At 42.0% G+C, this 14,238-nt stretch overlaps 1 protein-coding gene and 1 pseudogene across 2 annotated transcripts in view; both read right to left on the bottom strand.

Annotated features, from left to right (window-relative positions):
- LOC308296556 (microfibril-associated glycoprotein 4-like) overlaps positions 1-1,105 on the bottom strand; it is a 35,155-nt pseudogene extending 34,050 nt beyond the window's left edge. The window contains exon 1 of the transcript in view: positions 929-1,105. The product of the transcript in view is annotated as a microfibril-associated glycoprotein 4-like (transcript). The remainder of the gene's footprint in view (positions 1-928) is intronic.
- A 2,175-nt stretch (positions 1,106-3,280) lies between these two features.
- On the bottom strand, positions 3,281-4,363 carry LOC308296547 (kelch domain-containing protein 3-like; the record flags this gene model as incomplete). Its single annotated transcript, XM_080739842.1, has 1 exon — positions 3,281-4,363. One exon carries the CDS (start codon positions 4,361-4,363, stop codon positions 3,281-3,283), a length of 1,083 nt encoding a protein of 360 aa, XP_080595968.1.
- Positions 4,364-14,238: the final 9,875 nt, after the last annotated feature.

Raw genomic sequence — 14,238 nt, 5'->3', positions numbered from 1 at the left:
ATGCTTATCTCACATACTAGAAACATAAAAGAGTGTACTGAATCATACATTGACACTTATCAGCATGAGTTTTAAGCTTGGTAGCCCCAGATCATGCAGACGTCAAAATAAAAGATGTGAGCAAGGCCCAAACTCATCTAAAAAGCAAGCATCCTGTAGTACACATACAGTATGTCAAACTCAAGGCCCGGGGGCCAAATCAGGCCCTCAAATGAATTATCTTTGGCCTTCGGGAAGATATTTAATTACAACTAGAACTGGCCCTCTGGTATATTGCATGCACCACCATAAACTACAAGTCCCACAATGCACTGCGAGTGCATTGGTGCATATCGAGGGCCCACGAGCGCAAGGAAGCTTATCTCCTGTGGCTGTGGCCAACTTTCAGCCACCCCTCTCCCCAAAAGCAGGGGTTTTCAAGCCAGGTGGGAGGCAGAGTAGCATACATGTTCACGGATGTACAAGGGAAAACCTGCGTGTCTTCTGTGTGGATTGGATTTACTTTCTCATCTATATGAAATCAGTGATTGGTGAGGATCATAGAGCAGCAAACTGAGCTTTAATAATGCATTTTCCATTTTTAATGCATGCAGTTTCATGTTTGCATTTATTAAAGGACATATTAGATTGTTGAAGGATGCTGTTTGCCAGTTGAAAAACATTTGACTTGAAATTACTGACAGAACCATAAGAGAATATTGCAACTGATTTTATGATTTTATGTTTTACTTAATTCATTTGATAATTAATGTCAATTAAGTGCAATAATATAGGCTGTGTTAGGTCCAGGTTCAATATGTGCAATCATTCAATACGTTTTAAATATTGAGCCAGTCTGGCTCTCAACTTGTACCATTTTTGAAATTTTGGCCCCCTGTGTATTTGAGTTTGACATCACTGCTGTAGTAGGACATTGAACTATTCTTACGGTCCATTTTCCACCATCAGTGTCCATGTCACAGTAGACCTGGACAGCAGTATCATCATCAACAGGATAGATGGTGTAGACTCCACTGGGAGCTCTGTTGTCCAGATCGTAGACATCAGCACAGTCCACTGGCAGGGAACTCACAACCACCGGGGTCAGGAGACACAGGACCAACATTACTTCATATGGCTGCCATCCAAAATGAGAGAGAGAGAGAGAGAGAGAGAGAGAGAGAGAGAGAGAGAGAGAGAGAGAGAGAGAGAGAGAGACACAGAGAGACAGACAGACAGACAGACAGACAGACAGACAGACAGACAGACAGACAGACAGACATCTATTTTTTTAGTTGACAATTCTTACATACTTTTTAAATGAATATTGTGTGAAATTATATGAAATTCAGTTAAATTAGTCTGTATTAAGAAATATCAAATGTCTAGTCCAGACATGTGATGACACGAGGGCAGATTTCACATGGCCCACAGCTTCTTGCTGTCAGGCAGAAACCTCTTATCTTCATGTTTTCTTTTCTTTTTTTTCGTAAACTTGATCATACTACTGTACAGCGTCACGCAAATGCATCAAATGTAGCAGAGCTGCAAAAGGTCGTAGATCTGCTATTTTAGCTGTTTTTTGAAATTTAGTCCTGAAAAGTAACAGTTTTGGATAAATGAGGTTTAGATACGATTTATTTTTAGGATAAATATAATAGTAATGTAGTGCACGCATGTGGAAAAATGCTGTGGGAAAAAAAACACTGTTCGCTACACTGCCAACAAAATAATATTGCACTGTGCTGTAGTTAAATTAAAATATGCATCTCTATGTGACTTTGTTATGGCCCAAAGGTACCGTATGACAGGAGATGCGCTCAGTCCTAAGCTATTTTCATATAATCAAATATGTCCCCTTTGAAAAAGGTTTGGACACCCCTAGTCAAACATACTGTAACTGTACAGTACATATAGTGGTGGACAAAGTACTCAACCCCAGTACTTGAGTCAGTCAAAGGTACAATATTTGTCTTTGAAATGCAGTAGAGTGAAAGTATCCAAAAACGTAGTGGAGTGAAATGATCCCAAAATACAAATACTTAAGTAAAGTAGGCTACACATAATGAAAAGTATTGACTTGGGTACATGTACTTCATTATTGTCCACCACTGAACATACAATACAAATATCCCTGTTCTCTTCAGGTCAGTGAAATACTTACCATCGTGGGTCAGAGAGGCCAGACAGCTGGTGGACAGTCCTTGGTGAGGGTTCTTTATATACAGGAGGTTACATCATCCAAACACCTTCAATGCCAACGTGTTTGTATCCCTGACTGACTGGAAAAAATGTGTCCATGCCAAATGCTGCTGGGAAATAAAACATGTGGGAACTTTGCACCTGTGCACCAGGAGCGAGGTTATCGAAGGGGATAGTTCACCCACAAAATGACTTGAATGATTGAATTATTTCATTGATAGACTAAAATAAGGACATTTTTTGGCATTTTGTAAACGCACAATACAGTTAAGCTCGGTCATCATTTTGTCGTAAAGCCACATCTTTATTCTTTAGCTAACTATAATAAACCTGCAGTATCTTGCATGGTTCTCCCTGCTGTGCAATGTGTGAATGTAAAATGCACTGGGGTAAAGGTGCTACAGACATGTTTTAACAGCATATTCTCATATATGTCTTTGTATGTTTGTTGTACCATTATTTGAATGTTTGGACCACAATGGAAACACGCCTGTCTTATATGCACTGCTATACTTGACAATCAATCATTCAATCACGTGCAGACCAATTCCATGTTAAAAAATGTCTTGACCACCAGAGATCAAGTAACTATTGTTGAACGCATGCACGCACGCACTCACGCACGCACGCACGCACGCACGCACGCCCGCGCGGGACTCCCTCCCTCTTACCCCTTTCCAGGGTGTTTTGCCCAGGGATCGCCCCTAATATGCCTAAACCTATACCTTAACACCCTAACCTTAACCTCACAAAAACTATGCCCAAACTTGACCTCAAAACCAGGGCCATCCGAGGCGAAACACACTAAAAAGAGAGAGCCCTATTATGTATCCACGATTCCATGCCGGAGAAGTTTCTGTTCTTTTCCGTATTCTTCTTTTTCAAGGTGCGAGGCCTCTGAAAGGAAAACATCTAAGGGCATGTTATTTACATTACATCGATCGAGATTAATGTCCACAAATAGTCCTAGACCGTTACCACAGTCTCCAACACTTTACAGGGTCACATAAAAACACACAAAAGAAAACATAAAAAAGAACAATTGCCGTCAGGTTCCTCTGTTCCATCTGTTCCATTGACTGGAACTTCTCTGTCATCGTCATCCATTGCTGATGGTGGTCGTCATGGCTGCCAGTTCCCACCTGATGTCGCGCGGGAGCCCGGACTGCTCCAGACCGTACAGAATAGCTGCTAGCTTGCATAGCGTCTTCAGACTGGGATTTAGGTCTAAAATGTACAGGTCATCAGATATGTCCTCCTCAAAGAGCACAAAGTGATCCTCCACCATGCAACAGCACATGGTGAACATCCCCAAACCCGTGGTCTCAATCTTCTTCCAGGAGAAAGTCTCCGGATTGATTTTCCAACAGTCATTGAAGCTCTGGTCGAAGGTGATTCCGCCACATATGTACAGCTCCCCATTGTAGGCGAAGGCGGAATGACACCTGCGTCCTTCAGGGAGAAGCTGTGCAGAAGGTGCACTCAGCCAGCGGCTGGTCTCCGTGTCCAACACGCCGATGCTGTTGTAGTGGTTCCTCTGGTCGTCCCCGACCAGGCCCCCGAACACGTAGATCTTTGTCCCGATGAGGGTGGCGGAGTGATACAACGAAGCAGGTGGTGGAGTGCCTCGGGTGGTCATCAAAGACCAGACCATCGTGGTGGTGTCCAACTTATGGATGTCATTAGTGTATCCAGTCAGATGGTTGAACCCACCATAGATATACATGACCTTCCCCGAGAGGCAGGCCGAGTGGCCCAACCTCTCCTTTGGAATGGTCCCGGAAACCTCGGGCTTGGACCATCCGTGCGTGTTGACGTCGAACGCGTAAAGCACGCCGCAGTAATCCCCCTTGATGGTGCTCCGGTTGCCGGCGTCCTCCTCCTTCTCGATGTTCACGATCCCCCCCCAGATGTAGACGACGCCGTCTATCAGCACGGCTGTGTGGCAACAGCGCGTGGAGGGAACATTGAGCGGAGGGTCTCCTCCGGTGGTCGCCGACGGGGGCAACTTCGTCCAGAGCAAAGACACTGTGTTGAAGACGTACACGTCCATCTGGTCCCAATTGTACTCGTAGGTCTCCTCGCAGAACCCGCCGAAGGAGAACACCCGGTGCCCCACGGACACGGACGCATGGAAGTATCGCTTCGGTGTTCCTCGCAGGCGGACCACCCAATGAAACATTCAGCGCAGCGACCGCCGTGGATCAAAGTGGATCAGTCGACCCTCGCTCTGTGAAAAGATCTTTCCAGATACCTTCCCGACTGTTGTGGGGAGAAAACCACACTCAAATGGAGTGCCTGTAAAACTTTATATTCTACCTTCCTCCTGCTACCGGACAGGTTTGAAGAATGGAGCGGTATTTGACGCTCTACCTTTTTATAATTATGCACATTGTGACGTCACAATATTCTTGGTATTTGACCGGCACAAAGCACTTGAAGGACAGCCTAATGTCAGTGCTATGATGGCAGTATGGTGACGTCATGCATTTCCATATTTGGGCCCGAGCTCACTTGCCCTTTGACTGGTAAAGCCTCATTTATAGGCCAGAACACAATACTGTATTTCGAGGGCTTGGAGCGCAAAGGGCCTAAGTGACATTTTCGTTTTTTTTCACAGGACAGCTTTCCATTGATTGTAATTATTTAATAAAAAGAAATATGTTTAATCAATCTATACTTTAATACAGATTAGGCTTCAATGAATGTATTTTAAATTATTCTTTTTTAATGTTGTTTGTAGTTTAATTATTATACAATCAATGAAAAACTATCCTGTGAAAAAAATGAAAATGTCACTTAGGCCCTTTGCGCTCCAAGCCCTCGATTTGTAAACAAACAGGTGAAGGTCGCATTTACCCTGAAAAACCTTGTCGCTTGAGTGACCTTCCTTCCTTCCTTCCTTCCTTCCTTCCTTCCTTCCTTCCTTCCTTCCGTAACCTCTGTGATGTCAGTGTGATTTCAGCGAGTTGTGACATCACTTCCTGTACGGGGTGGCTACACAAGACTAAGAAAGACAAAAAAAAAGAGAAGGATACACAAGACTAAGAAAGACAAAAAAAGAGAAGAATAAAAAAGAAAAAAAGGAGGAGGAGGATAAAGATACCAAAAGGAGAGAGAAGAAAGGGTGGATGAGGTACAATGTGTAGTCGGCAGTCTCAGAAAAGAAAATGTAACAAGGAGGTGGCAACGGGGCGGCCAGATAAAGTTATTAGGCCTGCATCCGACTTTAAGTCGACGCACAGGATTCCAGAAGTGTAGCGCTTATTCGCTCTTGTATCAAACCGGTACTCGAAACGTTCTTAGAATTTAACATATTTTCTAAAGTAAATATGGGGGCGGCTGTGTTAAGAATGTTTCGTTGTCAAGCTCACCGTTGGGCTTTTGGACCTATAAATGGAGAAATGGAGCAAACCTGTTTGGCCTAAACATGGAGATGTGGAGAACACTATATATGGAGATAGTCCAGTCCATCATGTCATATGGGACTACCGTCATAGACAGTAGCCATTGTTAGGCCGGAATCAATGGCTTTCTGTCTGACTGTCTGTACGCGAGTTTAGAAACTCTAGGCTTGCTAAGGGAAGGAGCGCTCGTTTTCAGTTATTGTCCACGACATTGCAAGCGGCGCGAAGGCCAGCGGACCTTGGTCCTGCTCTTCGCGCCCGAGCGCCGCAGGCGCGAGTGCCCGCGAAGAGCGGGCCAGGGCCGCGCGGCCGGCGGAGCGCCGCGCGAGTTACGAAGCCGTGGTGAATGCAATCGTTCTATTTATGCCCAGGCCGTAAGGCCTGGGCAAGCGCACGATAAACGCAATGATAATTGGGTTTTGGTGCACCTCGCGCGGTCCAAGTGACTACAACGGAGCGCTCCCAACCTCCGGTTCAGCCAATCACAAGCTTCAAAAATGAGTGCGGGGCGTGGTTTCCCTTAGCAAGCCTAGAGTTTCTAAACTCGCTGTCTGTACAGTTAGTGATGTCACATGACATACTTTTTATGCCCATATATGAGTCATTCTGTACCACATCTCCATGTTTAGGCAAACCCACACCCTAGGTGGGGTTGGCGATAGGGCCTTTCTGTGTGGAGTTTGCATGTTCTCCCCGTGTCTCCTAGGGTTGATACCCTCACAAAACATGAACAAACTCCCCCCAGAATGACAACAACTAGAATCGTCAGAGAAACGCTGTGGTTGGCCAGATGGTCAAGAATTGACGCGACCTCGCCCTTTAGGGCGAGGTCGCATGTCACCCTGAGGTCGCATTCCACCCTCAGGTGTCTTACTAGTTTAGTACACTCGCACTTGTTGATGGTGACGTCACCAAGAATGCTGGTCCCTCATTCCCACATACAGAAACACCGAACGCAGTACTTGCGCAAGTAATAAACTCTCCTGAACATTAGCTATGGTATGTCTAGTTTGTCAACCAGTGGATATTTATAACAAAATAATATATATCTGATAGTCAATAACAATATCTCAAGTGTCCTGTTCTGTTCTTCCAGGAAAAAAAAAGTTAATGATTAATTCTGCTGCAATGCTTCACTGCTGGCGTTATCTACCCGGGTGGTTGAGGTGATACAGTATGTACTTGGTTGCATATCGTGTCTTATACTGTAGGCTGGCTATTTTGTTGCAAGACGTACTGGTAGGGAAATTGAGCCTATATCACCATTAGCAAGCTTGGACGATGGTGTTGTTATGTAATTACTGTTTGAGTTTTTGATTGTTCAAGCACTTTGTAACTTTGTTTAGAAAAGTGCTATAGAAATAAAGCTTTATTATTATTATTATTATTATTAACTGTTTCAGTCCACACAGTCATGGATGTTCAGGGAGAGTAGGGGAGGAGTCAGTACGCAACCCTGTCGTTCGGGGACCACCAGGGATCCAAATGGACATGTATACGGGTCTGTGACTCTGAGAGTGTACACATAGACTTTCTATCATAGGGCTTGAGTGATTAAATGAGCACTGACGGTTTTACTGTGTAGTTTTTGGTTCCAGTATAGTTTTCTCAAACGTTTTAATTTCAAAGACCCCAACTAGGACATGGACACCCATTTCATCGAGTTTATTTTTTATTATAATAATTATCTATTTACTGTAGCAATGTGCATTACATTCACCATTCACTCACTGATGGCAGAGGAAACCATGCAAGTCAACCTGCTCACCGGGATAAATTATTTATTATTTTGAGTATGTGTTGGTATGTAGGCCTACCACTTGTTACTATTATGCTGTACATCTGCATTAGGCTACTATTCAAGCAGACTGTCACAACCACATCTTTTAACTAGAAAATATTGTTCATTCGAAACACTTGTGGGCTCGCTTCAAGCCAGAAAACAATGGCTATAAATGTACAAAATGTCAAGATCGCAGGCAGTGCTCTCTTTGACGTTACTGACGTCAAAGATTGGTCCATTTTGTTCCAAAAATGTGTTGTGCAAAAGTTGACCCGCTGGTGGCGCTATAATACAGGCCAATGTAAGAAGGGTGGTATCTGCTCCTTGACCTATTGGGAATGTGCTTGCAAGATTTCACGCACATTGCAGGCTGTGTTCATGATTTGAGGTGTTTTTGGCTTTGGCCACTTTATCGCTGCTTGCAGCTATATTTTTATTTTTTTTATTTTTTTGTGTGTGCACTTCATAGGCATATTACATAAAGGTCCTTAGATTGTGTGTAGAATGTTTCATGCAAATTGCTAAAAAAATCCTAACGGGTTTAAGCGTTTCAGAAATGCTCAAAATGATATAGCGCCCCCCTTTGGCCAATTGGGGTAAGATTGGTTTTAGTGATATTTGGACTAACACTCTACATCTTTGCCAAATGCCATGAACTGTTACTTTGCATGTATGATTTAGAGGCAGAAGAATAATTTGCATAAAACCGCAATATTCATTGAATTATTTTAAAAAGCATGTTTCAATTTTAAAGAAATCCGATCTGACAGATCTTTAGATATTGGTCCAAAGTTCACGTAAAAAAAGTTTGGTGCACGTGACGCAAAAATTCCAGAATAAAAGCGGGTTTACGCGTTTTACAAACTGCTCACAATGGCGGAAAATCGAAGGGCGGAGCTTACTTAACAACGACACAGATGTCTTCCACTTGAGTCAAAGCATGCGTGTAACAAGTTGCATGTCTTCAAACGAAACGAGTCATGACTTATGCCCGTTGGAATAAGATTGGTTTCAGTGATATTTTGACTAACCCTCTACATCTTTGCCAAATGCCATGAACGTGTGACATTGTATGTATGATTAGAGGCAAAAGAATTATTGGCATAAAAGTGCAATATTGAGTGAATTATTATTAAATAATGTTTCACTTTAAAAAAAATCTGGTTGATCAATCTGACCGTATTGGTCCAAAGTTCATGTGAAAAAAGTTTCATGCGCGTTACGCAAAAATCCCAGGAGGAGATTTTTACTGTTTTTCATATAATTCCAAATTGTGGGAGACCTAAAGGTCAGAGGTCAAAAGTCAGAGGGTAAAAGTTGTTCGGCATGAGGAGACGCATACGTGTATACAGGTTTCATGGCTGTAACTCAAACACAGCATGAGCTATACCTGTTCAAAGTTTGCACTTTCGAAGGCTTCCTACAGCGCCACCATTTGGCCGATTGCTGTAAAAAGTAATAGCACACGTCGCCACAGTAAGCTGAACACATTGATGTTTTTATTTTCATTTTCTCACTAAGTATGTAGGAGTAGAAAGGAACTGAAGTTTTTTGATACTTGATATGTATAGTATAGAAATAAATATTGACAATATCTAAAGTGTGCTCGCCTTATAGGCGAGCCCACAACTAAATGGTTGGTCCTTACCTTGACATATTTTGTTTCAAGAGGGACCCCCCTCTTATGTGACCCTCAACAGAGGATTTGAGAATCGCAGGCCTATTATTAGTGCCACAACCAATAATAATTTGAGATTTTCAAGAAGGCCCTGATCCACAATAGGTGGGCACCTATCACTGCCTTTAGCTAACCAGCCAAAGTTGTGGTTGCATGCTTGGCGTCGTGTAAACGTTCTCCACTTCTCATGTCAAGGTTTGTGATAGATCCAATACATCATCTCTAGTGGAGATGATCTCCCCAGAGTCCCCACAAAGTACCTTCACGCCACAATGTGCTTTATAGGCAACATCCTCCCTCTTACAGTAAGAGCAGCACACTACTATTGTTCTTCTTGTGACCACTAGGGGCACTAAGTCACTATATTTGGTTCACTAAAATATGACTCGAATATCCTGCCCTACAAAGCCAAAGGGCAGTAACTTTTTGGACACACCGACTTATGTGTGTATCCCAAAGGGCAAATTAGCCTTCATGATATTGGGGGATAAACAAGTACCTCAAGTACAGATATACAATCAGTGTAATATCACTTATATGCCTACTCATCTCATTTCACTCAATCGCATTTGACAATTCTTTTCAGTCACGTTTTTGTTTGTAGTTACTGCACTCTTTGTAGTGCAGTATACACTAGATCAGTGGATGCATTAATGGTCTTTTTTCTTTTCTTTCTTCTTTGAAGAAAGTAAAAAATTATCCTTAAATTGTGACTTCACTGTCAAATTTCAAAGGACACACCAAGGTTATTATAGTAAACGAAAACTAACTAAAAAACGAAAACTAGAATGGAAAAACATTTTAGTTAACTGAAATAAAAATAAAAACTACGCTTTTTTAATAAAAACGAAAACTAACTGAAACGGTATTGTCTGTTTACAAAACTAACTAAAATAAACTAAAATTATAGAGAAAATCTCCTTAGTTTTCGTCTTTAGTCTTTTGTGGAAATACAAAATAAAAAACACCAGTTGGTGAGGTCAAAGAGAGAAGTTGTATGTCTCAACATTCCTGCCACTCTCCACAATATGATGGTTGTTGATTTTCTTTATTAGACAATACTTTTTCCGGAGCTTCTTTAATCTCACCCCTGACAAATACCCCATATTACGTAAAAGACTAAAACTAACACTAAAACTAATAAAAACTAAAACACTTTAAAAACAAATTAAAACTAATGGAAAAATCCAAAACTATTATAACCTTGGGACACACCAAAGGACCGTGGCACAGTGGTTGAGAAACACTGCACTAGATGCCAAAAATTAGGGAGGTCCCCTTTGTGTTCATGCCAAATGCTGCTGGGAAATAAAACATGTGGGAACTTTGCACCTGTGCACCAGGAGCGAGGTTATCGAAGGGGATAGTTCACCCATAAAAATGACTTGAATGATTGAATGATTTCATTGATAGACTAAAATAAGGACATTTTGTCTATCAGTTGGTTTTGTAAACGCACGATACAGTTAAGCTCGGTCATCATTTTGTCGTAAAGCCACATCTTTATTCTTTAGTTAACTATAATAAACCTGCAGTATCTTGCATGGTTGTCCCTGCTGTGCAATGTGTGAATGTAAAATGCACTTAGCTGGTGTAAAGGTGCTAGGTAAAGGTTTTTAACACACTGTCATATCACGGTCTGTGTTTGTCGGTGGGGAGTCCCCAGTTTTGGGGGGTCGCGGCCTAGAAAAGGATGAGAACCACTACTGGCTTTTCTGTTCTCACAGTGTGTTGCGCTGAGAAGATAATTGACAGTTGCAGCTGTAAACTCAGCTACTGTACATGCTGTATACACTTTACTCCTTTCCGATATTGACAGACGTGCATCTTCTGACCAGGCCAGGCAGTCCCAGGAGAGAGCAGTTCACTGGTAAAAAGCCTGTGGCCTTTGAAAAATGAATGACTTGACTGGAACATTAGTCACCAGTGGCGTCAGTTTAGCAAAAGCTAAGGCATGGCAACATGACTGGTGTCTTGCATCGTGCGCATGCAAGACACCAGCCATGATGAATTTATTTTAAGAAGTACATTAAATCTTTTTCCCCCTGTAGCCAAGGCCAGCTGCAATACCCAATTGACGCCTCTGTTAGACCCCCCCCCCCTCTCCCTTCTAGAAATGCCATCTACCTCTCTATTACTGGCACTGACTGTCCACAAGATGCACTCCTGTTCTTGAGAATGATGTAACACGAAGGTTTCCTCTGTAAAACACACACGCAGATTTCTAAGAAAACACATTATGCAGGCCATATCAAATGACACTGTTTTCGGCAGCGTGCCTAGAGGTAGGCATGCTCAGGCATGCTTGGCTACAATATTAAGGCCTGAGAGTCCTATGCCATCAATTAAGGAACAGTGATGGAAAGCAACTGAGTAGCCTACATTTACTCAAGGTTTTTTTTTTTTTTTTTTTTTTACTAGAGTAGCCTATTTACACTTTTCAATACTTTATTCGTCATATTGGCCTGTCTAATGTGCGGTATAGTGTTAGCCTATTAATGCATGACAGTACTATGAATTATATCTATAGTATATCTATACAGTACCATGCCAATTAATAAACCACTATGAGCATTATTCCCCTCAGATGGTACGGACATGGTAATGGTGGACCTCTAAAGTAATGCCTGTACACACACACACACACACACACACACGCACACGCACACGCACACGCACACACGCACACACACGCACACGCACAGAGCTCTCTTGATTCTCTGTAACTCACCACAGCATAGAGAGGAAGTTGGTGGTAATATAGCTTCCTCTAACCCCCTCTCTCTCACACAAACACACACAGACACAGACACAGTCTTTCAGACACACACACACACACACACACACACACAGACAGACAGACAGACAGACAGACAGACACACACAAGTCTCTCAGACACACAGGGCTGACGTACTGTATGTTAATGTGCCAGATCGCTGCAGGAAGTCAGACATAACAGATCAGATTATTATCTCCTCTTCCATTCATCCCTCTGGTCCATCCATCCGCCCAGTGCTGTCCTTCATCATGTGTGGCGTGGTGGGACTCCTCTTCTTCATCCTCCTGCCAGGAGTGTTGGGGTCCTCTGTGGTCCTGGATCCCCCACGGACCTCCTACCCTCTCAGTAAGTCCACCACGTGTTTTACTTCTTTACAGTTTGATTGTATTCAAATTAGAGATGTAACGGATAACATTGCTTCCATTCCAATACTGAGTATCGATGCGATAACAGTGAAAGTGAAAGTGGTTCTCAAAGTGGGGTCCAGGGACTCTTACAGGTCTGTAACTATGAGACCCGGCCGAATAAGGTCCATTTGGTTCCATATACACTCTTAGAGATATGGTGGTCCTTGAAATGGTTTGAGAACCACTGCTCTAGGAATAAATAAATACATAAAACATATATACAGTATCTATATGAGACGGTAGTGCAACATCAATTGAAGCATTCAAAAATACAAAATGATTACTGTAAATGGCATATCACCATGTGATGTGTTTATTTCACCCTGTGTCTTGATCTGTTAATGCGTATACTTAATGCCTTATGTAAATCATTTGGATTGCCTTGTTGAATATGTGCTATACAAATACACTTGTCTCTTCTGGCCTGACCTTAGTGGGTTGTCGGAATGGGGGTCTGTCCCCACCTTACTAGAACGTGATCCGATGATGCTTTAGTTTTTACATTGTACGTGGCTGCAGTAGGGTGACCATATATTTCCAGACACCCAAACCCCTGTGTCCCTATTATGGGCATCAGACATGTAAGGGATCGCACACAGTGGCAAGAGTTGCTTTTCTTTTTGCTTTATTGCATTTTGAGAAAACAGACGTTTGGGCAATCCAGCCTTCTTCAGTGTAAAAAAAAAAGCCCATTATGGGCATGTCATTATGGGTTAAAACATTTTTTTTTCTTTTTTTTAATATATCAGATTTACAATCTCACAATGTGCCACAAAGCTCAAGTGTTGTGCACTTGTAGACTGGCTCAGGGGCATCACAATGGGGGGAAAAGTAGACCTTGAAAAGCCCCCTCCCCCTATGAAGAACATTCATTGGGGGGCCAACATTCATCCTTGTCCCCAGGACCCAGAATTTGGTGTGACACCCCTGGACTGGCTATTTTTGAATATATATACTTTTTAAATAGGGCTAGTCTAATGAACACACACTTCACGCACATGCGTGATCATGCACATGCACATTCATGCACGCATACCAATATAGTCGGCACCACATCGATTTCATCTGGGGCACAATCATTTTGGTATACTTTGCATACCCAGTGACAAAACCTCACATGTTACAACATACCACTTCTTGTGTAATCTCTCATGACAGAATGTAAATGCAAATCAAAATACATCACATATTACAACATCGTGTTCTTGTGCAATATCTCAAGACAAGAAATAGCTAATGTTCAAAAAAAAAAAAAAAAAGTAGGCCTATTTGTAATGGATTGATTTGCCCAGTTTGTTTCTTGTATAACTGAACAAGCTTAGCCTACCTATACCAAATGGACCCGTAATAGAACCCCCCAAGGAACCCTGAAATTTGACTTAAGACTAAGATGCCATTTTATTTTAACATTTATTATTATCATTACTCACTGCAGCCCAGAAGGTAAAATCATTACTCAGTTAGGATATGTATTACATTTTTTTATCTCCATGTTTTCTTTTTCGTCTGTTTTTTAGGGTCTCTTTGTTTTTTGTTTTTCATTGTATAATTTTGACCCAGAAGAGGTAGTGTTTATACGGTACAGACGGGTCACGTTTTTTCTCTCTCTCCATATAAAAGTCTGTGCAAATGTGGGGGTATGGGGAGGGGAATAAGAGACTTTTTGTCCGCACGTAGGAAAACACTGGAACACACACATATATATTTAAGGGGGAAAAAAATAAAGTTGGTCACAAAAAAAATTATTATTATTACTAATAATTCATTCATTTATTCTGTCTGTCTGCAACACTATTATGAAGTAAAACTGTATGGGTGTATTTTAACCTCTTAAATCCTACCGTATACTAAATACTCCCTTTTCCCTCTAGTATACATCAAGACACATGCAAATGTCACCAAATGTTTGTCTGCTTTTGCCAAATGTTTGCCTGTTACGAAATGCCCAGATGCCCTAGCAAAACGTATATCTAGTAATTTCTTGTAAATTCTAGCAGAAAGG

Source organism: Nannobrachium achirus (assembly GCF_963921795.1).
Source record: "Nannobrachium achirus genome assembly, chromosome: 2".
Taxonomy (NCBI): Eukaryota; Metazoa; Chordata; class Actinopteri; order Myctophiformes; family Myctophidae; genus Nannobrachium; species Nannobrachium achirus.
This window is presented reverse-complemented; position numbering and strand designations above follow the sequence as displayed.